Source organism: Heloderma suspectum, chromosome 1 (genome assembly GCF_057233095.1).
Source record: "Heloderma suspectum isolate Gila_16-S chromosome 1, 16-S_ref, whole genome shotgun sequence".
NCBI lineage: Eukaryota > Metazoa > Chordata > Lepidosauria > Squamata > Helodermatidae > Heloderma > Heloderma suspectum.
In genome coordinates this window covers 192,222,222-192,242,924 of record NC_139458.1, presented here as the reverse complement: position 1 = coordinate 192,242,924, position 20,703 = coordinate 192,222,222, and the positions used below count along the sequence as shown (strand labels likewise).

Genomic DNA, 20,703 nt, shown 5'->3' with positions numbered 1-20,703 from the left:
AAGAGTTAAAACATTTTTTTAAGACAAACCTCAATAAGGTGGAATTTAATAAACTGTGGCTGGTCATGCAAGGAAGGCCTGTCGAAATAACAGCGTCTTCAGGAGGTGCCGGAAGGAAGACAATGTTGGCACCCGTCTGACCTCTAAAGGCAGGGAATTTCCACAGGAAGGGGGCCACCACACTGAAAGCTCTTTTCCTGGTGGACCTCCAACTGGGCCATGGGTCCATGTGGAGCCACCAGGAACATGCCCTCAGTGACCGGGCAGGTTGGTAAAGAAGGAGGTGCTGTCTCAGGTATCCTGGTCCCAAATTGTTTAGGGCTTTTTACACTAGTCCTAAAACCTTAAACCTGGCATGGTAGCGAATAGGCAGCCAGTACAGTTCCCTCAGCAGAGGAGTTGCATGCTGAAAAGGGGCAGCTCCGAACGACAGCCAAGCTGCTGCATTCTGCTTCCGGACCAGCCTCAAGGGCAGCCCCACATAGAGCACATTGCAGTAATCCAGTCTTGAGGTTACTAATGCTTGTACCACTGTGGCCAAGCTATCCCTGCCCAGGAGAGGCCGTAGTTGACAAACCAGCCGAAGCTGGTAAAAGGCACTCCGAGCCGCCGCGACCACTTGGGCCTCCAGCGACAATGATTGATGTAGGAGTACCCCCAGACTACGGACCTGATCCTTCAGAGGGAGTGCAACCCCATCCAGAACAGGCAATGAGCCTATCTCCCAGACCCGGGAACCGCTCACTCACAGAGCTTCTGTCTTGCCAGGATTCAGCTTCAGTTTATGGTAGGGATGTTAGAGAATTCCGCCACAGACTCCAGTGAGGCCGGATTCTTTAGAATCTGGCCCCCCGGAGTCTGTCGCGGAATGGAGCAATCCCCCCGCCACCCCACGGAATCCCCCCGGGACAGAGCCTACCTTTGTCAGCTGTCTGCTGCCCCACGAATTGGCTGCCCTGGTCTGCAACCACCATTTCCATTCCACTTTAGCCATGATAGGCTACGTAAGTGTTTATGTAACCTATCACGGCTAACACAGGGACGCCATTTGCGTCCCTGCGGTAGCCATGATAGGCTACGTAAATATATACATAGCCTATCACGGCAGAAGGCAGGAACTCAAATGGCGGCCACTACGCCATTTGTGTCCCTGCAGTAGCTGTGATAGGCTACGTATATATTTACATAGCCTGTCACGGCTACCACAGTAGCGGCCGCCATTTGCATTCTTGCCTTTTGCCATGATAGGCTACGTAAATATATACTTAGCCTATCATGGCTACCGCAGGGATGCAAATGGCGGCTGCAGCCCAGCAGCAGACAGAAGTCCGGCTGCGAGCAGCCCCAGCCAGCAGCTCCATGGGCTTCCCACGGAGCGGAGCTGGCCGGGGAGGATTCTGGGTGGGAGGGACAGATCGCCTCTCCCCCCAGCGGACACCCCCAGTGGAACGGGGTAAGTCATTCGTACACCCCTAGTTTATTGGCCCTCATCTAGCATTACTGAGCTCAGGCACTGATTCAGGATTTGCACAGCCTCTCCTGATTCAGATGTCACAGGGAGATAGAGCTGCGTGTCATCAGCATACTGATGGCATTTAGCTCCAAATCCCCTAATGACCGCTCCCAGAAGCTTCATATAGACGTTAAATAGCATTGGGGACAATATGGTGCACTGTGGCACCTCATAGCTCAATTGCCAAGGGGCTGAGGAATAGTCACCCAATGTTACTCTCTGAAATGGGCCCCACAGGTAGGACTGGAACCACTATAACACAGTGCCTCTGATATCCATCCCACAGAATGGATCCAAGAGGATACCATGGTCAATAGTATCAAAAGCTGATGAGAGGTCAAGCAGAATTAATGGAGTTGCACTCCCCTTGTCCCTCTCTCGATAAAGGCCATCCATCAGGGTGACCAAGGCTGATACAGTCCCATAACCAGGACAAAACCCAGAATGAAATGGGTCTAGATAATCAGTATTCTCCAAGAGTGCCTGCAGTTGCTCTGCCACAACTCTCTCAAGTATCTTCCCTAGAAAAGGGATATTTGCAACTGGGCGGTAGTTGTCTAATATGATTGGGTGCAGAGTGGGCTTCTTCAGGAGTGGCCTGGCCACACTACTGCCCCCTGTTGATTATATATATAACATTGTTTGTGACAGTCTTGCATACAGCTCTCTCTGATATCTTTTTCACAGCTCTGTTGCTTGAGCTTAATGGCTCCTCAAATCATTCTTTTAATGAAGCTCTTGCCAGGATCTCCACCACAGCTGTGATACTTGGGCCTATGCAGGCATCCAGCATGCTCATGCAAGGGCTACATGTGTGGTGGGATAGAGGTGTGCACATAAGCCCCAATCCCAATGTTCCTGTGTGCCTGGCTCCTCTAAAGACCCTTAGGCGTATTTAGCCCTATGGGATTCATAAGTGCATTCCGGAACATGCTTACAAAACCCCTTCAAACCCTAACACTAAATGTACGAAGAGGAGCCCGCCTTCCCAGGAACGTTGGGGGTGGGGCTTGCCTGCAGACCTCTACACAGTTTTAACCCTCTGACTACTATGCCCAGACTTTGTAGAACTTTGGTACTGTGACTGGCAACTTGTGAGCTGGATATCTGCCGCATTTTCCATGAACTGACTTTAGGCAAAGAAGAAGCAGCCTCATTTTTCTCTGATACAGCTAAAAGCAGCTCAATGGATATAGGTTCTCGTGTCCTAACACAACAGCTCTTTCCAAACTTATAACTGCAATGCAATGATCTGAGCAGCTTCATAATTTCTGCATACCATTCTCTATCAAATATTTTCAGTAAATTCTTTTCATTAATTAAAACCAAGAGGCAGACAGGGCTATTTTGTACATAATTATCTTGGCAAGCATGCCCATTATTAATGCATTTTTTTCTTATTGGATCCCAATCATGTCTTTATGAGGTGAACAAATAAATTATAGTTACTCAAAGCGCTTGTGCTCATTTATTCATAGCTTGTTGCTCTAAAGTGGAGACCAAGGTCAGAGATGATGATTTGTTAAATAATTACCCAGGAATAAAAAAGAATGTCCTGAGGTACCATAAAGATGAACAAATCTATGCTGGTTTATCCTGTTTGTTGTAATAGTTTCACTATTCCCTTCTTCCCCATAGCTGTACTAGGGCTTCAACCATCTTTACTTCACTTTAGCTACATAGCTGTGGTGATGTCTCACTCATGGATGTCCACAGGAAGGGGCAAGGAGGTGCCACAACCTTCTGACCCCCAGCTTTCTTTCTTTTCCTTTTTTTTAAGGAACTTTCTAACCCTTGTAGAAACTGAGATATGAGGCAAAATGTGCAGCCACTATTCTGCCCATTTGTTTTGAGAGAAACTAGCCTGTTTCCACCTTTCAGAGTTTTTAGCCAATGAATGAAGTCCTAGCAGTGGTTAACACATATACTATCTGGGTGTGTTAATTCTTCTGTGTGTGCTAAACCTTTTTGGGGTCTCTCCCGTTAGGAAGTAATTGCAGCCTTCTAAAAAACCATTCAGAAATCCAGGAATTTAGTGGAGGTGACTTTGGGCAGTAGTGTGTCTACCAAAAAACTAAAGGTAGCAGCAAAGACAGGAGTCCATGATCTCTCTAACTCAAGTCTTGTTAATATTTTTTCTGAGTTCATAAACATTAAAAAATTACCCTGACAATGTGCGCTGATAGAATTCGTAATTATTATATCCATATTGCAGGAGGCAGAGCTGTGTCTGAGAAAGTGTGGGTCTTGCAAAAAATAGCCCAGGGTTTTATTCCCAGGGGTGGGGGTTGAGTAGTTTGAGACAACTCTGCAGCATAGTCCAGTGTTGTTATCCAGTCACCCGGTGTGTTGGTGTTTTAGGGAAACGCAGAGGAGGCTGTGAGATGATTGTAGCAGCGATGAAATTTATTAAGGGCTAGAGAGGGTTGTTTGTATAAATATATAGCTTTAAGAGAACCTGCCATTTTTAGCTCTGGCAGGAGGCTCAAATGGAGCATCTCCCCATCTTTCTCTTAGTGCAGGAGGCCTTGGAGCTGAGACAGTGTTCCATGGAGCTCCTCAGAAGTTAGTATTTTCTTATGTATTGTAGTAATACATTCCCTGTTGCAAAGGTATGTGGATCTATTGTGTATTACCTACAGAGCAGAGCCTAAGAGTGGACTGCACGCTGAGCAGGTCACACATGCCCATATTAACCGTGCCTTTCAGCCCTGTAATAGCCATTAGGCCAAGGGACATTATATGGGTGAAAAGGATCGAGGAAAGAACTGAGGCTTTCAGCTGCAGGTGGAAAGACATTGTTCAGACACCAGGTCTACACACGGAGAAACAACAGAGGGGTAGACCTTTTTTTAGAACCCTCAACCGTGATCAAGCATACCCATTTCTCTTCCTACTGCTAAAGACACTACCCACAGGCTTGACTGCTGCTTTCTAGAGCTGTTTTCCCCAACCTGTTTCCATTCAGGTGTTTTGGACTTCAACTCCCATCAGTCCCAGACAGCATGGCTAATGGTCAGGAATGCTGGAGTTGTAATTTAAAACATGGGCAAGACTGCTCTAGACCATGTTTGCCAACGTTTCCAAGATGAAGGAAATCATTCCAAGCAAGTCATGTGAAGTTGTCAGTGTGCTAAGGGCAGTGATGCCATAAAAGATCCGATCCGATACTCTTAAACAGCTATACTGGGTTCGTGCCTTTGTGGGTGGGCGTCTGTTGTTCCTAGGTGTGTGTGTTTTTTATCCTCCCTCCAAATATAGTTTTGTTGGAGTGCATGAATATAACACCCCTCTGCATTAGTGCTGTTCAATTCCCAGGATCTTCTACTGCACTCTGCAGGCTTTGAAATATCATGGAATATGACGCTAAGTGACAAAATGCACACAGAAGAAAAGTGAACAGGTATATAGTGGTGTGCACGAAGCGCATAAATTACAACCACAAACTGCTGTGCACTGCAGCTTTGCCCCATCCTCCTTGGAAAGAATCCTGCAGACACCCAAGATCTCACTAGACAGGAGATTGTAGAATACCTGCTAATCAAAGTTAGTATTGGATACTCAGTAAATAGAAGAAGGCTCAACATGTGAAGTTAGGTTATAATTTGACCTTTTTTTGTTTAGAAAAATACAGCAGATACACCATATTTTAAGGTATCATTATAGAAAATCCATTAGGTAGAGCTCATTTAGTCTGATGCCATTATCAAGAATGTATGGAAGTTGAGCTTCCCCCTTTTCTAGCAGAGTTGGTGGAAGTGACTTTCCCTAAAATCTAAGTAGGTTATATACTTTTGTGAATCTAACCATTTCCACAGAACAGTAAGGTAAAAACTTCATTGTTCCAGGACTGTTCTGGTAGCCATTTTTATATATGATACAAGGGTAAATATGAACTGACCCCTTTTTGTCAAAGAATTCCTGGAGGCTATTTTTTTTGGCACAAGGATTTGAACTGAGAACAGGTGTGAGCTGCAGAGCTCCTGGAGTCAACATATTTTTATAATGTTGCAAGTCTTTTCTTAGTGTAACGTGGAGGAAAGTAAATAAAATTATTTACTTGCATTAAACAACATTTTATTCTTAACTCGTTTTAATTATTTGTAAGTCTTTTTTTTTTCCAGACCTCATTTTAAACTGACACCTATATTCTCCTCCCCCGCCCTCCAACATAGTATTTTGGCTGAATGCCCAGACTTATTGAGATAACATGTCCTTACCTTTTGTTCTGCTGTGTTCCTGTATTTATTTTTTCAACCTGTGGCTCCGTCTACGTCTGGGCCTCACAAAGTTCTGTGAATCTGGCTTCTGAATCATCTGAACACTATGACGTTTCTTCTTGCTTTTATCACAGAGGTGGATCTTAAGATGTGTATCAGTCTTTTTTTAGTTCCCTCCGCCTCGGACACTTTATTAGCAGTGGGGAACCTGTAACCCTCCAAATGTTGCTAAACTCCTGTCAGCCCTAGTCGGCATGGCCAATTGTCAGTGGTGATGGGAGATGGAGTCCAACAACCCTGGAGTCAAGGGGTGATGGGAGTTGGAGTCCACCCCTGGCCTACAACCTCAGGTGTCCCTGAAGAAGCTGGCTTGTGCCTATGAAAGCTCCTGCTACAATAAATGTTAATATTTAAGATACCATTAACCTCACACATTGCTGTGCTTGCTAAAACATATTGAGATGGCTCCTTTCCTGGAATTTGTTCAAGTGCAGACTTTGGTGCTCTAGGATAGCCTGCACGATCCAGATTCTATATTGTCAAGTTACCATCAATGCTGCCAGTTCTTGCTTTGTTTCAGTTGCAACGGTATTTAGAAACAAATTAATGTCTGTATCTGGAAAAAGAAATCCTTTGAATAGATCAGGAATGCCAAACTCATTGGCATGCTTCAAAATCTCATTTTCTCTCTTAACATTTTCCCTTTAAATAATGGGAGTAATAATGTTATGGGTCATTTGTCTAATTCATTGCTCTCCAATGCAGTCTCGCCTATATAATAAAAAATCCATGTTGGAAATACAGGTGTGTGCTTTTTATCAAACAGGCCAACGAGGGCCTGGACTAAGACTCATGATTTTCATAATACAGTGCTGGTGCAGTATACTCACTTTTCCCCTAAAGATTGACAAGTAAAGGGACCCTTCTCAGAGGCCTGTCCATGATTTTTATAGCACAGGGTTGGTTTTGACGATGAAGCTTGTGCTGAAGAAAATACTGTTATTAAAATATGAGTTATGTATATGTTTTGTAGAATAAAAAAAGTTAATTAAATGGTTCACCAAGACCTCTAGCAAAGCATTTTTTTTTTAGAATTGCTGTTCTAGATTATGGAGTTGTACATTTCAGAGCAGGAAGGACCATGATTCATGAATAACCTAGCTGCACATGCAGTTGGGGAACGTAGATGCATCCTTAGACAACCTCAGCAACCCTCAAATATATCCCATATAGAAATAGGTTAAAAAGGCCCCGATGTTGCTCAGCTCATGATAGTTTTTGCTCACAATTGTCCTCCCAAGACTAGCTTCTTATTCCAGAATGAGGTTCGGTTTTAGCAGAGTCTGGTGTGCAAACATACAGCTTTACCTCCATCTTGCCAGTTATTCCAATTAGAGAATTCCTCTGAGATGGATGGAAAGCTGTTGGCCTCAACCATGGAGCTAAGAGAAACTTGGATGCTCCCAAGGGAAGTTTTCGTAGCACTTCAGGCTAGTGGTACGTTAATCCATCTGTAGTTGGCAATCACTGTACCTTGCATTCTGAAGTATACGTATAAAATTATTTTTTTCTGTACATGATTGTTAGAAGATAGACAGATGACAGGCAGATACAGATAGCAAGACAGAAAAATGAAAGCATGCTATTTTCATTGCCTTGATGAACAAGTTACAAACCTAGATGGTGATGTTCTGTAAGTTCTCTGTTACCCTATAGAGCTGTTGGCTCCACCACTCACAATTCATTAGCTTCAAGTTTTGCTGAAGCACGTTGCTTAAGCCTGATGAGAATGATGATGATAGACATTGCCAAGTAGTTGGAAGGGGGAATTTTTTATTTTAACAGGAGTACACATTTTAAAAGTTCCTTTCCTTTGATCTCTGTTGCAAACATAAATTCCATGCAGAAATGGACTTATGGAAGGGGGAGACCAGGGTCATGTTTGGTATCTCTGCTCCCAATCCCTCCATACACTCAAAGGGACTTTTTTACAGGAGCCTAAATGTGATCTATATTCTGAAAAAATAGCTCATGTAATGGAGCCTGTGTATATGCATAGTCTGCGGAAATAGCCCCCTGACTGTACACAGAACAGCACTGCAGTCAGGTTTTCAGGTCTGCATTCCTAGGTCAGACACCTTCATTCTAACCCCACCCACCCCCATTTTACATAAAACCCCAGAGTTCCTTATTAAGCCCTTCATTTCAAGGTAGTCTTGTAAATAAACCCCCCAAATTTAGTAGCCTGCAAAAGTTTTTACTAACCTGTGTGGCAGAGGAGGGATGGAGAGCTGCATTTCTATGCTGGGGTGTGGATGTCGGGGCTTTCTTCCTCTAGCAGCCCACTTTCTATGCTGGGTGCAGGGAAGGGATAGAGCGCTTCATCCCGGTCACTCGTCTGCATGCAGTTCCTGATCACCTATGGCAGGGGTGCGAACTTGTGGCCCTTCAGATGTTTTGGCCTAGAACTCCCATCAGGCCTAGTCAGCATAGCCAATGGCAAGGGCTTGTGAAGAAACGCCCTGTATATAACTGTTGTTATGTAATGTTTACTTTGTGTGGCCTATGTGCGGCTAAAATGTATCTGAGTAGGCCTGAGGCCTTGTTTAGTTACTGCCAAAGGCCTGTGTAGTAATTGCTTAGTGACATTCTGAAGGGGGAGAGACAATCACTTTGAATATTGTTATATGGGGCCTGGATCAGGTAAATTTGATTCTGATTACCGGGGGATTCTAGCTAGGTGGAAAAGGGGCAGCTTGTGGAACTCCGAGTTATAGTCACAGAGTGTTCCTTAAGCCCTGAAAAATAAGCTTTTTTGCTAAAAAATAAACCCCATAGGTTTATTTTATATTTTTATTTTAAAATAAATTTTATTTTATTTAAAATATTATTTAATATTATTATTAAATATTAAATAATATTATTTTATTAAATTAATTAATTTATTAAACAATATTAAATTATTAAATAATATTATTAAAATATTTATTTTATTAAAAATAAAATACAAATTTTATTTTTATTTTAAAAAAAAACCCATAGGCCCCTTCATGGATCACTGCCTTGTTGTGGCGAAGGGGCTTGCGTAACTCAGTGAAGCCATAAGCTATGCCGTGCAGGGCCACCCAAGACGGACAGGTCATGGCAGAGAGTTCTGACAAAATGTGGTCCACTGGAGAAGGAAATGGCAACCCACTCTAGTATTCTTGCCAAGAAAACCCCATGGAACGTATCACAAGGCTAAAAGATAAGATGCCGGAAGATGAGCCCCTCAGGTGGGAAGGTGTCCAATATACTACTGGGGAAGAGCAGAGGGAATTTCCAAGTAGCGCCAGAAAGAGTGAAGCGGCTGGGCCAAAGCCGAAAGGACACTCAGCTGTGGATGTGTCTGGTGGTGAAAAGAAAATCCGATGCTGTAAAGAACAATATTGTTTAGGAACCTGGAATGTCAGATCAATTAATCAAGGTAAGCTGGAGGTGGTCAAACATGAGATGGCAAGATTGAACATTGACATCTTGGGAATCAGCGAACTAAAATGGACAAGCATGGGCGAATTTAATTCAGGTGACCATCATATCTACTATTGTGGGCAAGAATCCCTTAGAAGGAATGGAGTAGCACTCATAGTCAACAAAAGGGTGGGGAAAGCAGTACTGGGGTACAATTTCAAAAACGACAGAATGATCTCAGTACGAATCCAAGGCAAACCGTTCAACATCACAGTAATTCAAGTCTATGCCCCAACCACTGAGGCCGAAGAAGCTGAGGTTGATCGGTTCTATGAAGACCTACAACACCTTCTAGAACTAACACCAAAAAAAGATGTCCTCTTCATCATAGGAGATTGGAATGCTAAAGTAGGAAGTCAAGAAATCACCGGGATAACAGGCAGGCATGGCCTTGGTGTACAAAATGAAGCAGGACAAAAGCTAATAGAGTTTTGCCAAGAGAACATGCTGATCATAGCAAACACGCTTTTCCAACAGCACAAGAGACGACTCTACACATGGACATCACCAGATGGTCAATATCGAAATCAGATTGATTATGTACTTTGCAGCCAAAGATGGAGAAGCTCCATACAGTCAGTCAAAACAAGACCTGGAGCTGACTGTGGCTCAGATCATGAGCTGCTTCTTGCAAAATTTCAGCTTAAATTGAAGAATGTAGGGAAAACCACTAAACCATTCAGGTATGACCTCAATCATATCCCTTATGAATATATAGTGGAGGTGAGGAATAGATTTCAGAGATTAGACCTGATAGACAGAGTGCCTGAGGAACTATGGACGGAGGTCCGTAACATTGTTCAGGAGGCAGCAACTCAATCCATCCCAAAGAAAAAGAAATGCAAGAAAGCCAAGTGGCTGTCTGAGGAGGCTTTGCAAGTAGCTGAGGAAAGAAGGGAAGCGAAAAGCAAGGGAGAAAGGGGAAGATATATCCAACTGAATGCAGAGTTCCAGAGAATAGCAAGGAGAGACAAGAAGGCCTTCTTAAATGAACAATGCAAAGAAATCGAGGAAAACAACAGAATGGGAAAGACTAGAGATCTCTTCAAGAAAATTGGAGATCTCAAGGGAACGTTTTGTGCAAAGACGGGCATGATAAAGGACAAAGAAGGCAGGGACCTAACAGAAGCAGATGAGACTAAGAAGAGGTGGAAAGAATACACAGAAGAACTATACAGGAAAGATCTTAATGTCCCTGATAGCCATGATAGTGCGGTCACTGAACTTGAGCCGGACATCCTCGAGAGTGAAGTCAAGTGGGCCTCAGGAAGCATTAGTAACAACAAAGCTAGCGGAGATGACAGTATTCCAGCTGAGCTATTTAAAATCCTAAAAGATGATGCTGTTAAAGTGCTGCATTCAATATGCCAACAAATTTGGAACACTCAACAATGGCCGCAAGACTGGAAAAGGTCAGTTTACATTCCAATTCCAAAGAAGGGCAACGCCAAAGAGTGTTCAAACTACCGCACAATTGCGCTCATTTCACATGCCAGCAAGGTGATGCTCAAAATCCTACAATCTAGGCTTCAGCAGTATGCGAACTGAGAACTACCGGAAGTACAGGCCGGGTTTCGAAGAGGCAGAGGAACTAGAGATCAAATCGCCAACTTTCGCTGGATCGTGGAGAAAGCAAGAGAATTCCAGAAAAATGTATATTTCTGCTTCATTGACTACGCTAAAGCCTTTGATTGTGTGGATCACAACAAACTGTGGCAAATTCTTAAAGTGATGGGAGTACCAGACCACCTTACCTGTCTCCTGAGAAACCTGTACGAGGGTCAGGAAGCAACAGTAAGAACCAGACATGGAACAACTGAGCGGTTCAAAATTGGGAAAGGAGTACGACAAGGCTGCATATTGTCACCCTGCTTATTTAACTTATATGCAGAGTACATCATGAGAAATGCCGGGTTGGATGAATCAGAGGTCGGAATTAAGATTGCTGGGAGAATTATCAACAACCTCCGATATGTGGATGATACCACCCTAATGGCAGAAAGCGAAGAGGATCTCAAGAGCCTCTTGTTGAGGGTGAAAGTGGAGAGTGCAAAAGCTGGTTTGAAACTCAACATTAAGAAAACTAAGATCATGGCATCTGGGCCTATCACTTCCTGGCATATAGAAGGGGAAGAAATGGAAGCCATGACAGATTTTACTTTCTTGGGCTCCAAGATCACCGCAGACGGTGACTGTAGCCATGAAATTAAAAGACGCTTGCTCCTTGGGGGGAGCAAACCTATGGCCAACCTAGACAGCATAGTAAGAAGCAGAGACATCACCTTGCTGACAAAGGTCCGTATAATCAGAGCTATGGTTTTCCCAGTAGTAATGTATGGCTGTGAGAGCTGGACTATAAGGAAGGCTGAGCGCCGAAGAATTGATGCTTTCGAACTGTGGTGCTGGAGAAGACTCTTACGAGTTCCCTGGACTGCAAGGAGGTCAAATCAGTCCATCCTAAAGGAAATCAACCCTGAGTGCTCATTGGAAGGACAGTTACTGAAGCTGAAGCTCAAATATTTTGGCCACCTAATGTTTTCCCCTGACTTCCTTGCATCTGAATCCAGAAGTTTAGAATTGGGCCAGCATGTTCCATTTAGTTCCCCAGGCTAAGAGTGAAGCAACTTCTTCTCCCTGTTTGGGCCTAGATTTATGTGCGATCTCTCTGACCTATTCCCATTTTTTCCCAATAAAAATAGCATTTAGCCTACTACACATAAAAGATATTGGCTGTATTTCATGAACGAGTTGTGGCGTGCCTCAGCTTCATGTGCTCTGTCCTTCCATTCTGTTCTCTCATGGGGAAGAAGAGATTAGACACGCCAGCTTCTATTTAGCAGGAAACTATGGTTGGCCCACAAACCAGGACTGCAAACCATGACATTTAATCCTGGATCCTGAATAGCCCTCAAACTCATAGTTTATTGCACTCAGATAAAATGGCAAACTGGTTTGCTGAAAATTAGAAGAGGAAGTTTCTAATCCCCTCTCCTCACACCCCATTCATAATTCACATACAAAGGAAGGAAGGTGAGGAGGAAGTGTGCAAACTCAGGGCTTACTGTTGATCATTTTTTAAAGTCAACTATAGTTTGTTATTATGTCTGAATTGAACTACTAAATTCTTAGTTGTGAAGTTCTACAGAACTGCTGAGCATTTTATGTATGTATGTGTATACACACACACACACACACACACACACACCTGTATATGTATCCACTTCTCCAGTACTGTGATTTAGAAATGAAATCAGGCATTAAATGTGGAACAACATCAAAATGAATAAATTGGAAGCACTTAGAAAGCAGCTTTGTGGTGTGACATCAAATCAAAATTTAATTACATTAATTATCTCTTTATATCCCTGGCTATGCTGAACTCCTTAGATAATTTGTTGATTTTGTTGGAAGCATTTTTGTTTACTTTCAGAATATTCTTAGAGGAATACTTTATAGTTTAGTTTGTAACACAGAAGACAGAATAGGATCTCAAGCCGGCACAGTAATGCACACTAAAGCCAAACTGAAAATAATAGAGGTTATGAACGCATACCTCTATGTTGGATTGCAGCCTGTGTTTTGAGTAATTATTTAATGAACAGTTTTTTAATTAATCTTTTTATATTATTTAATGAACAGTTAAAATAAGACGCCTGCGTTTTAGCCTGTGTGATATCAAATTCCATGCCCTTCTTAGCCCTTCTCAGGCAGTACATGAATTCATGGAGAATGGGGAACAGGATAATACATGTCTGACCCCCATGTGTTCATTATAAGATCTGAAAGAGCCCCAGTGCTTATAACTATATATGCAGAGGGCTCCAGGTTCCTGATTACTTGGAAAGAGTCTGCATGTGCAGTTGTATAAGTCTGAGCTCTTTCAGATCCTAGAATGAATGTGTGAAGGTCAGGCATCCCATGCATTTATAGAATGTCGAAATGGGAGTTTGTCTCATTCATATTTGAACCCAAATGGCCTGTAATCATGTATCTAATGAGTGGACAGTGTCCACAAAACCTATGCCAGAATAAATACATTTGCTAGTCTTTAAGGTGCCACAGTGCCATAAGACTCTCCTTTTTTTGCTGCTACAGACTAATGCAGCTACCCCTGGAGGTCTGTCTGTCTGTCTCTCTGTCTGTCTGTCTATCCTGTCTGTCTATCCTTGGATTCCTGCATTGAGCAGGGGGTTGGACTCGATGGACTTGTAGACCCCTTCCAACCCTGCTATTCTATGATTCTATCCTGACATGAATTGTTGTTGTTCAGTCATTAAGTCATGTCTGACCCTTCGTGACCCCATGGACCATAGCACGCCAGGCCTTCCTGTCCTGCGCTCTCTCCCGGATTCTGCTCAAATTCGTATTCGTTGCATCGGTGATGCTATCTAGCCATCTCATCCTCTGCCGTCCCCTTCTCCTTTTGCCTTCAGTCTTTCCCAGCATCAGGGTCTTTTCCAGGGAGTTTTCTCTTCGCATTAGGTGGCCAAAATATTTGAGCTTCAGCTTCAGTATCTGTCCTTCCCATGAGCAGTTAAGGTTGATTTCCTTTAGGATGGACTGATTTGACCTCCTTGCAGTCCAGGGGACTCGTAAGAGTCTTCGCACCACAGTTCGAAGGCATCAATTTTTCGGCGCTCAGCCTTCCTTATAGTCCAGCTCTCACAGCCATACATTGCTACTGGGAAAACCATAGCTTTGATTATACGAATCTTTGTCGTCAAGGTGATGTCTCTGCTTCTTACTATGTTGTCTAGGTTTGCCATAGCTTTCCTCCCAAGGAGCAAGCGTCTTTTAATTTCATGGCTACAGTCACCGTCTGCGGTGATCTTGGAGCCCAAGAAAGTAAAATCTGTCACTGCTTCCATTTCTTCCCCTTCTATATGCCAGGAAGTGATGGGGCCAGATGCCATGATCTGAGTTTTTTTAATGTTGAGTTTCAAACCAGCTTTTGCACTCTCCACTTTCACCCTCAACAAGAGGTTCTTTAGATCCTCTTCGCTTTCTGCCATTAGGGTGGCATCGTCTGCTATCTGAGGTTGTTGATAATTCTCCTGGCAATCTTAATTCCGACCAGTGATTCATCCAACCTGGCGTTTCTCATGATATACTCTGCATATAAATTAAATAAGCAGGGCGACAATATACAGCCTTGTCATACTCCAGTCCTTTCCCAATTTTGAACCAGTCGGTTGTTCCATGTCTGGTTCTTACTGTTGCTTCTTGACCCTCGTACAGGCTTCTCAGGAGACAGGTAAGGTGGTCTGGTACCCCCATCTCTTTAAGAATTTGCCACAGTTTGTTGTGATCCACACCATCAAAGGCTTTAGCGTAGTCAATGAAGCAGAAATAGACATTTTTCTGGAATTCTCTTGCTTTCTCCATGATCCAGCGAATGTTGGCGATTTGATCTCTAGTTCTTCTGCCTTTTCAAAACCCAGCTTGTACTTCCAGTAGTTCTTGGTTCACATACTGCTGAAGCCTAGCATGTAGGATTTTGAGCATCACCTTGCCGGCCTGTGAAATGAGTGCAATTGTACGGTAGTTTGAACACTCTTTGGCGTTGCCCTTCTTTGGAATTGGAATGTAAACTGACTTTTTCCAGTCTTGTGGCCACTGTTGAGTGTTCCAAATTTGTTGGCATATTGAGTGCAGCACTTTAACAGCATCATCTTTTAGGATCTTAAATAGCTCAGCTGGAATACTGTCATCTCCGCTAGCTTTGTTGTTAGTAATGCTTCCTAAGGCCCACTTGACTTCACTCTCGAGGATGTCCGGCTCAAGTTCAGTGACCGCACTATCATGGCTATCAGGGACATTCAGATCTTTCCTGTATAGTTCTTCTGTGTATTCTTTCCACCTCTTCTTAATCTCATCTGCATCTGTTAGGTCCCTGCCTTCTTTGTCCTTTATCATGCCCGTCTTTGCACAAAACGTTCCCTTGAGATCTCCGATTTTCTTGAAAAGATCTCTAGTCTTTCCCATTCTTTTTTCCCCTCGATTTCTTTGCATTGTTCATTTAAGAAGGCCTTCTTGTCTCTCCTTGCTATTCTCTGGAACTCTGCATTCAGTTGGATATATCTTCCCCTTTCTCCCTTGCTTTTCGCTTCCCTTCTTTCCTCAGCTACTTGTAAAGCCTCATCAGACAGCCACTGTGCTTTCTTGCATTTCTTTTTCTTTGGGATGGATTGAGTTGCTGCCTCCTGGATCAATGTTACGGACCTCCATCCATAGTTCCTCAGGCACTCTGTCTATCAGGTCTAATCTCTTAAATCTATTCCTCACCTCCACTGTATATTCATAAGGGATATGATTGAGGTCATACCTGAATGGTTTAGTGGTTTTCCCTACGTTCTTCAATTTAAGCTGAAATTTTGCAAGAAGCAGCTCATGATCTGAGCCACAGTCAGCTCCAGGTCTTGTTTTGACTAACTGTATAGAGCTTCTCCATCTTTGGCTGCAAAGGACATAATCCATCTGATTTCGATATTGACCATCTGGTGATGTCCATGTGTATAGTCACCTCTTGTGCTGTTGGAAAAGCGTGTTTGCTATGATCAGCATGTTCTCTTGCCAAAACTCTATTAGCCTATGTCCTGCTTCATTTTGTACACCAAGGCCATGCCTGCCTGTTATCCCGGTGATTTCTTGACTTCCTACTTTAGCATTCCAATCCCCTATGATAGGAGGACATCTTTTTTTGGTGTTAGTTCTAGAAGGTTTTGTTGGTCTCTTCATAGAACTGATCAACCTCAGCTTCTTCGGCCTCAGTGGTTGGGGCATAGACTTGAATTACTGTGATGTTGAATGGTTTGCCTTGGATTCGTACTGAGATCATTCTGTCGTTTTTGAAATTGTACCCCAGTACTGCTTTTCCCACCCTCTTGTTGACTATGAGTGCTACTCCATTTCTTCTAAGGGATTCTTGCCCACAGTAGTAGATATGATGGTCACCTGAATTAAATTCGCTCATGCTTGTCCATTTTAGTTCACTGATTCCCAAGATGTCAATGTTCAATCTTGCCATCTCATGTTTGACCACCTCCAGCTTACCTTGATTCATTGATCTTACAATAATAAACAATATTGTTCTTTACAGCATTGGACTTTCTTTTCACCACCAGACACATCCACAGCTGAGTGTCCTTTCGGCTTTGGCCCAGCCGCTTCACTCTTTCTGGCGCTACTGGGAAACTCCCTCTGCTCTTCCCCAGTAGTATAATGGACACCTTCCGACCTGAGGGGCTCATCTTCTGGCGTCATCTCTTTTAGCCTTGTGATACGTTCCATGGGGTTTTCTTGGCAAGAATACTGGAGTGGGTTGCCATTTCCTTCTCCAGTGGACCACATTTTGTCAGAACTCTCCGCCATGACCTGTCCATCTTGGGTGGCCCTGCATAGCATAGCTTATGGCTTCACTGAGTTACTCAAGCCCCTTCGCCACAACAAGGCAGTGATCCATGAAGGGGCCTGACATGAATACCATAATTTAAAATAATTATGTTTTTTTTAAAAATAATAATTTAAAAAAATATGAAAATTTAATTTTTTTAAAAAAAAATTAAAAGACTGTGTAAAGGTGTAATGTTACACCACAGTTCTGCAAATGACAAATTGCAGTCTAGATGAATGAAAATAATTGTGTGAGCCTATGCAACTTTAGTCAGGAGTAGGCTCCACTAATTTCAACGGAACTCACTACTAAATGGGCGTAAGATTACAGCCGAAGGGCACAATCCTATGTGGTAACCCAGCAGCCTCCGAATTCAGAGGCTGCTAAGTATCCAATACAGGGCAGGAGGACAATGGAGGCAATCTTTGCCTCCACGCTCCAGCCGCCCTGCATTTCTGCTAGACAGGCGATTTTGCCCATCTCGCAGCGGCACCTCAGAGGCTGGGATGGCCATAAGGAAATGGTGTGAGGCAGCTGCCTTTGTCTCCTACCCTCGCTGCCTCCTGAAACGCCTCCTTTTCCCATCTCCAGAATCTTTTTTCTGAGCGCAGAGAGGTAGCCAGGCGCAGTTCTCTCTGCTCCAGCTATGGGGGGGGGGGGGCAGGGAGCACTGTTTCCTGGCTCTCAGATCGGAGCCAGGAAACCGAACAATGCTTTGGCCCTAGAGATGGTGTCTAGGGACCTTAGGATTGCTCTCTCAGTAAACTAACAGCCCAGTCCTATTGTTGCTGTTCGTTGGTTTATTTAACTGGATCTCCAGTGTGACAGCTGAGGGCAACAGGGCACCCTCACTTGCCTGCCTTGGCACCTGCGAAGCCTCACACATTTTTTTACATTACAAACAATACCTGGCTGTTGGGATGCACGTCGAAGCAAAGCACTGGCCTCCCAACCCTCATCTTCACATGAGGCGCATAGTCCCAGAGAGGCATTTTCAGGAAATTGAGATGGTTGTGGTGGATGGTGCTTGACTGGCCATTAAAGCTAAAAGAAACAAAAAGGGTCTCATTGCCATTGCTATATAGTAAACATGCGGGAGGTGGGGGTGATGGGTTTAAGGTGATCGTGGAGAGGTTGGAGAGGGTGGCAGTAATGGAGTGTTCATGGGGGTGCAGGGCACCCATGGTTTCAGTGATAGAGGAACAATGGTGGGGGCACAGTGGCCATAACGGAGGGAAAATGGGGCAGGGGTTTGTGTGTGTATCTGTTTTCTGTATGTGGGTGGCTGTTTGGGATTTGTTTTCTGTGTGGGGTGGGTGTTTTTTGCATGCTTGCCATTTGGGGTGTGCATGTGTTCATGTTTGGGGAAAATTGATTTGGAGTGAACTTCCTATTAATGCGGGTTCAAAGACATTCTGTGTTTTGGGTCTCGGACTCCACTGCTGCCTTATACTTTGGTGCTTGGGTCTGTTACTTGTCTTTTCACCTCACCAGTTTGTGTCTTTCATGAAATGAGTGTTTTGTGACTGGCCATGCCCACCACAACAGCCATTTTGTGAGAGAGCACACACCCTCATGGCAGCCATTTTCTGATGGTGCCCAAAATTCCAAATATTTATTTATTTATATATTACATTTATTTCATTTCTGTATTGCCCAGTAGCCGAAGCTCTTCTGTTAGAAATGGGGGAACTGATATACTCTTTTAAAATAGTAAGCTGTCTTGTTTTGCTAGCCACCCTGAGTACCATTTTTGGAAATAAGATGGGATAGACATTTTTAAAATAACAACAAAACCATCTTTTTTCAGAAGTAACTCCCACTTTGTTCAATGGGGTTTATTATGTGCCTTCAGTGTGCATAGGATTGTGATGGAAAATTGCATATCTAGAATACAACAAACAGTTGGCATTTGTGGGCTGAATTGGGGGTGGGGGGAGAATGACCATGAATGATATTTAGCTTGTGTGCTTCCTATAGGCAGCTGGTTGGCCACTCTGTGAACAGAATGCTGGACTAAATAAGTATTTGGTGTGATTCAGCAGGGCTCTTATGTTCAGACTTCAGAGTGGGTTGTTACATGCTTGATTCTGGACTGGTTCACACAATCAAGCAGCCCTCCATGCTTATTTAACTCACGGTGGCCTGTGGCATGGGCACGTGGCCATTTTGATATTCAAGCCGTGACTGCAGCTTGTCGTGTCAACCAAACCCGCCAAGGATGGGTTTGGTGTGGTTAACAAACCACCCACAACCCTAAAATAGCCCATGAGTTCTGGGTGGTTTGTGAACCGCACCAACAACCCACCCTTGCCAGTTTCAGATGGCACAGTGAGTGAGCCACGGTGTGAATATTCAAAAGCTGCCCTGCATATGCTGAAAACCAGCAATGCCTTAAACAAGCCGCAGTGGACTGCGGTGATCATGCAAAGTCTGTGTCTGGGATAGGATGATCAACAGGGAAAACAACACAGCATCAGTTGTTTCCCCTGCCCCCTGTGCGACCCTAATTACCCGTGTTGTGGGTTGCTGTGTCGTCCAGACCCAGTGTGTGGCGCAGGCGTCGTGCATTTTCACCCACCCTACAACCTATGACTTGCAGTATGGGTTTGCAGGGTAGGTGAAAATGCAATATACTCATGCTGGGTTCAGACAAGACGATAACCCGCAATGTAGCATGGGTAATTAGGGTAATCTGGGTAATCCTGGTCATATGACTGGCAGGGGCAGGGGAAATGACTGACACTGCATTGGTTCCCCTGCCGATTGTCTGAACAACCCCTAAATCTCTAGGTGAAATTCAATTGTGTCAGTCCGCTGACAGAATGGCAGCCATCAGCGGAACAGATTCCCATTCCTCCCTGCAGCTTCTGTGCTGCCCCCAAATCTTCTCTAGAGGGTTGGGGGACCCTCCAGAGCAGATTTTTGAGATGGGGGGGGGTGGTCAGGGAAGAGGAGAGATGGGAAGTCTGCTCACACAACACTGAATGTCACCCATTGTTTTTAATCATCAAAATTATTATTTTTGTTTTCAGATAACCTCTTGGTACAAGAAGAATATAAAATATTATTTCCATAAGCAAAACCTTGGGTCATCTTTAAAAGAAAATGAAGAATTACTTCAGGAGCACAAGGAAATGGAAAATAAGGTTAAAGTAAGAACCTTCTTATCTTATTTGAAACATTTGCACTGTAGTCCTCCAATCACTTCTGGGGGGATATTTAATTGATCTAGGAATATTTTTCTCAGAGGACTGTAGTCCTACTTATAAAAGTAAAGTTTCCTAAATCATAGTTCTACTTAGATACTCATACTTCAGCTATTTATTTGAGAAAGAGCATCTGAAGATCTAAGCCTGCAACCCTGTTCATACTTACCTGGGAGTGCGCGCCATTGAGCACAGGCCTTACTTCCAAGTAAACATGCATAGCATTGCACCATACATCAAGCAGAGGTGACAAGATGACGTTGCGGGTGCGTAGGGGGGAGAAATGACGAGACGACACAAATAGAGTTGGGATAAAACTGGGCCACACTTATTGACATATTACAATCTGCGAAGGAAGCACCGGCGGGCACATAGAAAACAAGTAATCATGACAGGTATCGAGTGAGGCATTCGTCGTCTGAGGCATGGCGTCTACTGTAGCCACCCTGCAGATCGATCCACCCAATTCTGGGCTGGGAGACCTTCCCCTGTTACCACCCCTCGAGCCACGGAACCTGAGTGGGTGAGGAGGGTCGGCTTCAGAGGTAAGCCATTACCTTGCAACTCGGGGCCACAAAACCTGGAGCCGAGAGCCTCAGGCCTTACCAGTCACCTGAAACGGTGCCCACAAATGCTCACCTGTCCTCTCCCCCAGTAGAGTGCCCGCCCGGAACCGCCACAGGAGGGCGACAAGCCTCTGCTTAGTCACCCTCCCCCCAACTAGGGGTGGATGAAAGTCACTTACCTGTCCTCGAAGCTTGTTCGCGGTGGAGGGGAGGTGCTTTGCTGCTCCCCCCACGAAGTTCAGGCCGGGGGGGGAGGCTTCCTGCTTCGCCCGGCCGAAATTCAGGCCGGGGG

At 44.1% G+C, this 20,703-nt stretch overlaps 1 protein-coding gene across 1 annotated transcript in view; it reads left to right on the top strand.

Annotated features, from left to right (window-relative positions):
- Positions 1–20,703, top strand: part of CCDC141 (coiled-coil domain containing 141) — a 170,207-nt gene that overhangs the window by 46,252 nt on the left and 103,252 nt on the right. The window contains exon 6 of the mRNA XM_084805883.1: positions 19,672–19,791. Within this exon, the coding sequence (XP_084662009.1) occupies positions 19,672–19,791 (120 nt within the window). The remainder of the gene's footprint in view (positions 1–19,671; positions 19,792–20,703) is intronic.